Source organism: Elephas maximus, chromosome 8 (genome assembly GCF_024166365.1).
Source record: "Elephas maximus indicus isolate mEleMax1 chromosome 8, mEleMax1 primary haplotype, whole genome shotgun sequence".
Taxonomy (NCBI): Eukaryota; Metazoa; Chordata; class Mammalia; order Proboscidea; family Elephantidae; genus Elephas; species Elephas maximus.
The window spans coordinates 113,002,670-113,012,153 of NC_064826.1; the positions used below are offsets into that span (position 1 = coordinate 113,002,670).

The window sequence follows — 9,484 nt, forward strand, 5'->3', positions numbered from 1 at the left end:
AAGCCAGGAGGCCGGCGGGAGAAAGGCGTTGGGCTTGGGGAGGGGTGGGTATTGGCATGGGGCTGGTGAAAAGAGGAGGGATCACTCCACTTAGGCGAGGCGCAGCCGACAGAATTTTTCTACTACTGTTGTGGGTGTTCCACACAATAATGCTTTAAATTACTCCTGATGTAAATTATTAACTCCTCTTCACAAGCACCCCAACCTCTGATTAAATTGACCTATTAGGGTTGAATCACATTTATCTTGTCCCTGCCTCTAGGCTGCGAGAGGTTTAATAATTCAGGTTGAATCACTCTTTGAGGTCACATTTCCATGTTCTTTGTCATTCTTTGAATTTTAATGTAACTCTCATCGACTCATTGTTTTTATTTCTGAAGACATTTTTTAAAAAATGAAGCATTTACACAATGAAGCTAAGTTTACCATTTTATGTAAATCCATGTTCCTGTTGCTAGCTGTCTCCTTCAGCAGATTATTTGCCGTAAACCTTTATAAAACGTCAAGGGCCAGAGCAGAAACCTTTGGCACCCGGGCCAGGGCCCGCCCCGCCGAGCGCCCGCTAGTCCCGCCGCGCACCCAGACACCTCCCTCCTTGACGCGCGCTCGCCCCGGCCGCGCGCCCCCCGCCCTCGCCGCGCGCTCCCGCCCCGCCACCCAGCTCCTTCTCTGGAGATGCGCTCGCGCCCGCCACGAGCCTCCTGCCTCCACCCCCACCGCGCACGCGCGCGTCTCCTGCCCCAGCCGCGCGTGCCCGCCGCGCCTCTTTCACGTAAGCGGCGCGGGCCCGAGCACGTAAGCAGTGCGCAGGCGCGCGCCTAGTCCCCGCGCTTTTCGGAGGCTGCGGGCGTCAGGGCTCAGCCCTCAGGTCAGCGGTGGCAGTGGTAGTGGCGATGGAGGGAGGCCCGTGGGGCGGGATGTCGCTACCCCTCGGAGGCGCCTGGGCGGGACGGAGGTAGCTGGGCGGCAGCGAAGGGCAGGAGGAAGCCGAGGCAGGCCCCGACTCTGCGAGGGGCGCCCGCCGTGGGGGCGGGCCGGGGTCGGCGTGCAGGCCGGCCGGCGCCCGGTGTGCGGCGGGTGACGGAAGAGGGCCGCGCGGGCCACGCACCTGAGGGACCGGGGGGGATGACGGGGACCTCACGACGGAAGAACGTCCGGCGGGGAGGGCGGCCGGAGGTCACGGAGTGCTGGAGGCTGGGGTGTGCGCTGGTGACGGCTGTGTCCCCGCGCCGCCTTCTTGTACTTTTTTTTTCGGGGGTGGGGGTGGGTTTCGAAGCTACGAGGAAGGCGATTGGTCAGGGCAAGAGCACTGCTTGATCTAAGCTCAGGAAAGCAGCCCTCCGGGCAGACCCAGTGGACTGTTGTGGCCTGGTTTGGACCCCAGGTTCCAGGGTGTTAGACCTGTGTGAGCTGGTTCATTTGGGGGCTAGAGCCTGTCTTTTAAATTGTATTCTCAGTGTTGCTCTTTTGGCAATAAAGCAGTGCAGTGAATATGAGCTTAGAGTGCCCTTCCACCCTGACCGTTTACAGTCCGTGTGACCTGATGACCGCTCAGTTGTTACCTTCCTTGAGGTAAGAAAGAAGGGCTTAGTTCCTTCTTTGAGCGGTTATTGTGAACAAGAATGAAAACCAACATTTTTTTCTACGTGCTAAAAACTGCTTTGAGTGCTTTGCAGAATTAAAAGACCCTGTCAGCTAAGTAAGGAGCCCTGGTGGTTAGAGCACTCAGCTGCTAACCGAAAGCTTGGCGGCTGGAACCCACCAGCCCCTCTGCGGGAGAACGTGTGGCAGCCTGCTTCTGTAAAGATTACAGCCTTGGAAACCCAATAGCGCAGTTCTGCTCCGACCTGTAGGGCTGCTATGAGTCAGAATCTACTCCAAGGCAATGGGTTGGTCAGCTAAGTAATGTCCCTGGGTGTCGCCACTGGTTTGCAGGTTTGTACTGGACTACTAACCTAAGTCAGTAGAGCATGAGGCCCTTCATCTCAGGCTCATGGGTTCGAACCCCACATTAGGCGTCATTTTGACAATAGGCCAGGATGTCCAAGCATCATTTTATGGAACCCTGGTGGCACAGTGGTTAAAAACTAGGCAGCTAACCAAAAGGTTGGCAGTTCAAATCCACCGGCCACTCCTTGGAAACCTACAGGGACAGCTCTACTCTCTCCTATGAGTAGGAATCGACTTGATGGCAAGGGGTTTATTTGGGTTTGGGTTTTTGCTAACCTAAAGGTTGATGGTTGAAATCCACTCAGTGGTTTGTAGAAGAAAGGCCTGGTGATCATTTCCATAAAGATTATGGCCAAGAAAACCCTATGGAGTAGTTCTACTCTGCAACACATGGTGTTGCCATTTTTTTTTTTTTTTTTTTTCAGCCAAAGTGCTGTTACTGTGCTCATTTTTATATGGTAAAACTGAGGCACAGAGAAATTAAGGAATTTACCCAAGGTAATAGCTGGCAGGTAATGGAGCCAGGATCTGCACTCAGGCAGCCTGGCTATTGTGCCTTCTGCTCCTCCACTATTGTGCCCCTTGGAAATTAGAGCGGTTATAGAAAGGACCTTATACAATGTCTGGCACATGGTTAGAACTCTGTCAGTATTTTAATAGCTGCTATTTTTTTTTTTTTATTACAGGGTCACTATGAGTTGGAGTCAGTTCCATGGCAACGGGTTTGGTTTTTGGTTTTGATTTATTACAGTGGATATCTTATCTTGGAAACCCTGGTGCTGTAGTGGTTAAGTGCTACAGCTGCTAACCAAAAGGTCAGCGGTTCGAATCCACCAGGTGCTCCTTGGAAACTACGTGGACCAGTTCTGCTTTGGCACTATGAGTTACTATGAGTTGGTTCATTACAGAGGGTATCTTATTTTAGTACTAGGAGAACATAAATGTAATGGAAAACAGTTCCTTCTTGCAGGAGCCAAATATCTAATTGGAAAGACATATCACATTTTAAAAGTAAGCAGAAAATTATCAAAATAAAGAAGATTGAAACAAAGTTTCATATGTCATTGCTAATTAACTGTAACATTTAGATCTAGCAAAGGACATAAAGATTAAAGTGACTTGAAAATGATGACTGGGACAATGGCTATACCATTGATTATTGATCTCCAAACAGTTGTTTAATATATTTGTTGGATAAGTGATTGAGTTGAAGGAAAGAAGATGAATATTAAAGAAAAAGGTGAAGGCAGAGGGGAAAAAAGAGGGCATTCAGAGAACAGTGACTACAACCCTGAGCTGTGGGAGGAATCCCAGTATTGCAGACGGTAAAGTGACGTGAAGCCATGGAGAAGAAGAGGATGATCATAATAATTACTGAAGTTTATAATAGCTTTCCGTGTCACCTGTTTCTCTTTTTATTTCTCATTTCCATTATTGCATAAACCAAAACCAAACCCATTGCAATCAAATTGATTCTGACTCATAGCGACCCTATTGGACAGAGTAGAACTCCCCCCTAGGGTTCCCAAGGAGCAGCTGGTGGATTCGAACTGCTGACCTTTTGGTTAGCAGCTGTAGCTCTTAACTAGTGTGACACTAGGGCTTCTGTAATGCATAAAAGAGATTATAAATAAGAGTTGAAATCCTATAGTGGAAAGAATGATGAACTGGTTGTCAGGGAACCTCAGATCTAGCTTTAACTCTAGTTTATTCAGCTATATAACTGAGCAAATTTACAGCCTTAGTGGATCTTGAGTTTCCTTATTTTTTCAACAAAGATTTTTGAACACCTGCCTACAATGTGACAAATTCTGTGTAAGACATTATGGGTGACACAGAGCTGTATTAAACATGTGTCTTGAACTAAAAGAGCTTGCAATTTATTAAGCTGTATTTACAGGTAATTTGGAAGGTAAGTTTTAAATACATCAGCTCAAGGTTTTAAGTTTATTGCAATACTCATAAGAAACTTAAGTTTTCTTATACATTTTTCTTGTGAGTTGTCAGGCAAATTCTACACATCCAGCAACATAATACAAGAAAAAACAAACTCATTGCCGTGGAGTCATTTCCGGCTCATAGTAACCCTATAGGACAAAGTAGAGCTGCCCCATAGAGTTTCCAAGGAGCGCTTGGTGGATTCGAACTGCTGACTTTTGGTTAGCAGCAGTAGCTCTTAATCACTATGCCGCCAGGGTTTCCAACATGATATAGTCATCTACGGTTCTGTTGAAATACTTGTAACTTACTGAAGAGGCTTACGAAAATAACTTGAAATATAGAGTAAATGTTTTTTAGTAGCAGGTTGCTTAGCTTGCTCTCATATTTCATTCACGATAATAGTTTCACTTCCTTTTCTTTTTTGTACTTTATGGGAAATTGGAAAATTGTGAGAGATTCTGGGCATCCTTTTTCAGGTGTTCAGTCATGAATAGAGCATTTAAAAACACCAAATATTCATATTTATGGTCTGTGAAGCTCAATCTATGAGCTTTGATAGTAGCATCGAGAAACATTTTGTACGTGGTGAAGTGCACAGCTTTGCCAGTTTCTGTTGAGTCGGTTCCATCTCTTGGCGTCCCCATGTGTGTCAGAGTAGAACTGTGCTCCATCGGGTTCTTCAAGGACTGATAGTACCGAAGTAGATTGCCAGGCCTTTGTTCCAAGGCACCTCTGGACTTGAACCACCACAACTGCCAGCCTTTCAGTAAGCAGCTGAGTCGTTAACTGTTGCCCTACCCAGGGCCTCCGAAATACACCATAGCTGGGGTAAAACTGCGTATGTTTAAATTCAGGCACCTTGCTGTGCGATCTCATATACGTTTCTTAATTCTCAGCCTCAGTTTCTACATTCATGCAATAGGGATAATAATAGTAGATTTCAGAGCATTTCCATATTTGTCATTTAACTTGATTCTTAGCCCTGCCGCCTTGTAGATAAGAAAACTGAAAGTTCAAAGATTAGTAAGAGGCTTGTTTAAGATCATTCATCTAATTTCTGTTAGATACCAGAATTAAACCCCTGGTTGTTTTGTTTTGTTTGTGTATAGTTCCATTGTTCTTCCATATTGCCTTTCCTTTGCTGATTAATTTTCAGTCTTTTCCATCTAAACATTATAAGTATTTTCCCTGTTACCAGGGAAAATTATTATATAACTAGAACAGTTCAACTCAGATAAAAACGCATTATAACATCAAGTCTTTGTATTGGATCCTTGCGGTCCTTTTTGTATGAAATCTGGGAGCTGGTCGATCTAGATATTTACCTTATAAATGATCTGTCCCAATTCATTTACTTTGTAAATGAAAAGTCCAGTCTACCCTCCTTCAGATTAGCAGAGCATTTTAAAAAGTGTGTTTAAAGTATTATATCTTCTTTTTTTTTCATGATACTGATTTTTTTCATTTGTATCATTTGTTGTAGAACCTCTGAAATGCAGACCTCCAGCTCTCGATCTGTGCACCTGAGTGAGTGGCAGAAGAATTACTTCACAATTACGTCTGGTACGTGTTCATCAGGCCAGAAGGCAGATGCGTACCGTGCACAGATACTGCGCATTCAGTATGCGTGGGCAAACTCTGAGATATCCCAGGTCTGTGCTACCAAACTGTTCAAAAAATATGCAGAGAAGTATTCTACAATTGTTGATTCTGACAATGTTGAAACAGGCTTGAACAATTATGCGGAAAATATTTTAGCTTTGGCAACATCTCAGCAAACTGACAGTGACAAGTGGCGGTCTGGATTGACAATAAATAATGTTTTCAAAATGAGTAGTGTGCAGGAGATGATGCAAGCTGGCAGAAAATTCAGAGACTCTCTGTTGGCAACTGCTGATGCGTCAGTAGTGATTCATAAGGAGGCCGGTGTCTTTGATTTTCCAAAATTTAGTGCGTGTGGTTCTGAAGAGAATAAACTTTCACCTAACTTAAGTCGTGGTGCAGATAAGACCCAAGACACCACAGAGAACAGACCTTCAAAGTGTCCTCAGAATGCCCAGACACCTATGGTGACTAACACTACTAAAATTTGTCCTACGTTCTCAATGCCTTTAGGTGAATCAGCCACTGCAAAATTCCATGCCACACCTTTATTTGGAAATGTTAAAAAGAAAAATCATGGCTCTCCAAAAGCCAACATAGGACTAAATATGTTCTCATCTAATCAGTCTTGTTTTCCTCCCAGCTGTGAAAATCCACAGGAAAAGAAGGCTTTTTATGGTGTTATTGATGCACTTTCCAATCCAACACCAAATAAGGCTTTTAGTAAAATGGAAGATAGTTGCCAAAGGGAGGAGAGCAGCCTGCCTACTTTTAAAACTGCCAAAGAACAATTATGGGTTGATCAGCAAAAAAAGTGCCACCAACCCCAGCGGGCATCAGGGTCTTCATATGGTGGCGTAAAAAAGTCTCTGGGAGCTGGTAGATCTAGAGGAATATTTGGAAAATTTGTTCCTCCTGTACCTAAGCAAGATGGGGGTGATCAGAATGGGGGAATGCAGCATAAACCTTATGAGGCAGGGCCTACAGAACCAGCACATCCAATTGATGAGCGTTTGAAGAACTTGGAGCCAAAGATGATTGAACTTATTATGAATGAGATTATGGATCATGGGCCTCCAATAAACTGGGAAGATATAGCAGGAGTAGAATTTGCTAAAACCACAATAAAGGAGATAGTTGTGTGGCCCATGCTGAGGCCAGACATCTTTACTGGCTTACGGGGACCTCCTAAAGGAATTCTGCTCTTTGGTCCTCCTGGGACTGGTAAAACTCTAATTGGCAAGTGCATTGCGAGTCAGTCTGGGGCAACGTTCTTTAGCATTTCTGCTTCGTCTTTGACTTCTAAATGGGTTGGCGAGGGGGAGAAAATGGTCCGTGCGTTGTTTGCTGTTGCAAGGTGTCAGCAACCAGCTGTGATATTTATTGATGAAATTGATTCTCTGTTATCTCAACGAGGAGATGGTGAGCATGAATCTTCTCGAAGGATAAAAACTGAATTTTTAGTTCAGTTAGATGGAGCAACCACATCCTCTGAAGATCGGATTCTAGTGGTGGGAGCAACCAATCGGCCACAAGAAATTGATGAGGCTGCTCGGAGACGATTGGTGAAGAGGCTTTATATTCCCCTCCCAGAGGCTTCAGCCCGAAAGCAGATAGTAGTTAATTTGATGTCCAGGGAGCAGTGTTGCCTCAGTGAAGAGGAGCTTGACCTGATTGTACAGCAGTCTGATGGGTTCTCTGGGGCAGACATGACACAGCTTTGCAGAGAAGCTTCTCTGGGTCCTATTCGCAGTTTACAAACTGCTGACATTGCCACGATAACACCAGATCAAGTTCGACCAATAACTTATATTGATTTTGAAAATGCTTTTAGAACTGTGCGACCCAGTGTGTCTCCAAAAGATTTAGAGCTTTATGAAGACTGGAACAAAACTTTTGGTTGTGGGAAGTAAATGGTACACTTGCAGTTAAAAGGTGGCATCTTTGTAGTACAATCTTTTCCATTTTTTAGCAAAGGATATTGGGAATTTATTAATTGCATCTTTTAGTGTATAGTCTGAGTCCTGTACCTCATATACAGTAGAATAGCAATAGCTTACATTTTACAATTGGTTGACATAGCCAGTATTAATAAAAGCTTTATTTGCCTTCCAGCTATTACCTGATGCATAAACCTATTTATACAAAATGGGAATGAGCCTTGTCTTTTGTTTCTAAGAGATGCTTGTTTGAAGATGTCTAATGTGAAGACTAATGAGCTCAAATTGAAAATTTTTTTAAATATGAAGTTTACACCTGTATATGAGGGTGTATGAGATTTATATTCATCTCTTATTTAAGAAAGAGTTCCTTTTTGAAAGCTATTAAACTCTTAGTGTTACCTAGTATGTGGCTTAAATTCAGAAAAATATTTCTTACGTTCAGGTACACTTAAGATCTCACCAAAAGCTATAGTGTGCCAGTTTCTACTTTTGCTGATTTTTTAATCTCTTACAGGTTTCTTCTCTTAACTGGGCTGATAAAAATATGTTCAGAAATAGCAAGCACTAATCTAATAGCAGAGATGTATCCACAGGACTGAAAGATGAAGAATGTGTTATATTTTGCAGGAGGTATATATTTAAAATTAACACTTTGTCACTACTTCACAGCCTATAGTATTGTTCTTTTTCAAAAAAATATTTTCAGGTTTTTATAATTTTGATTTACAAATAATACATGTTCATTTGAGAAACAGAAAATAGAAACGAAAATAGAAATCACTTTGAAGGGGAAACACTACTAACATTGTGGTATATAGAGTCTTCTAGATGCTTTGCTTTATACAAGAGTGGAATTGTGCTATGTATTTTCTTGTACGGCCTGTTTTTTTTTTTTTTAATAAGTGTATCGTCATCATTTCCTCTGTTAACTTATACTGCTACAACGTCTCCCATTCACATGGTTGCCTAGGGTTCCATTGCATGGATGTATTATCATTTGTTCACGCCTCTGTTAGGGGACATTTAAGGCAGATACTAGGTTGTTTATTATCTTTTGTTTATTGCAAACAAAAATACGTTGAGTGCCATTGTGGTTGAAATCTTTTGAGTTTTTTTTAATATAAATTTCTTGAATAAAATTCTCATATTAAAGAGTGTGCATGTGTGCCTGTGTTTAAGACTTTTGGCATGTGTTCTAAACTGTCCTTTAGAAAAGTACTACCTATATACGTTCCCAGGAGTCCCTGGGTGGTGCAAACAGTTAACATGCTTGACTCCTAATTGAAAGGATGGAGGTTTGAGTTCATCTGGAGGTACCTCAGAAGAAAGGCCTGGCAGTCTACTTCTGAAAAATCAGCCATTGAAAACCCTGTGGAGCACAGTTCTACTCTTACACATGTGAGGTATCCATGAGTCAGAATCAGCTCGACGGCAACTGGTTTGATTTTTTTATGTACATTATCACTGTCACTGAATCAAAGTGCCTGCTTGCGTATATCATGCTAATGTTGGGCATTACGCAGCTTTTGTTTTTGTTTGTTAGCATCCTTTTTACATTCTTTCATTTAACAAATACGCATTGAGTGCCAGGCAGTGTTGTAGGTGCTGAAGGAAGAGCAATAACCAACGCAGATAAAAACCCTTGCTCTCATGTGGGTTACGTTGAAGTTCTAATGTTCCTCATGTGAGCAATGCAACTTAAAAAGAAATGGAATTTGAAACTCTTCTCTTAATAGGTAAACTTAATATTATTTTGATTTTTATTCTTGGTCTGGCGTCTGTTTTTATACTATATTTTTCTTGTGTTATAAAAATATTTTTATATAATATAGAAGACAAAACTCTATAGTTTACTCATATTTTATGCCAAATGTACATAATTCATTCTACTTAAAAATTTTTTTTTCTCGTTTTTATTGTGCTTTAGGTGAAAGTTTACAGAGCAAATTAATCTGTCATTGAACAGTTAATGAAATTGTTTTGTGACATTGGTTGCCAACCCTGTGATGTGTCAACACTCCTCCGTCCGAGTTCCCTGTTTCCATTTG

The 9,484-nt window shown here is 42.4% G+C and overlaps 1 protein-coding gene across 4 annotated transcripts; it reads left to right on the forward strand.

Annotated features, from left to right (window-relative positions):
- The first annotated feature begins 812 nt into the window (after positions 1–812).
- On the forward strand, positions 813–9,167 carry FIGNL1 (fidgetin like 1). 4 transcript variants are annotated; one of them, XM_049894120.1, is made up of 2 exons: positions 813–868; positions 5,375–9,167. In XM_049894120.1, the coding sequence occupies exon 2, from the start codon at positions 5,385–5,387 to the stop codon at positions 7,404–7,406; it is 2,022 nt and encodes a 673-aa protein (XP_049750077.1). In that variant the 5' UTR covers positions 813–868; positions 5,375–5,384; the 3' UTR covers positions 7,407–9,167. The 4 variants fall into 4 exon arrangements, with proteins under 4 accessions (XP_049750077.1, XP_049750079.1, XP_049750080.1 ...); XM_049894122.1 differs by lacking the exon at positions 813–868 and adding an exon at positions 2,731–2,961; XM_049894123.1 differs by lacking the exon at positions 813–868 and adding an exon at positions 3,069–3,862.
- The last annotated feature ends 317 nt before the right edge of the window (positions 9,168–9,484 follow it).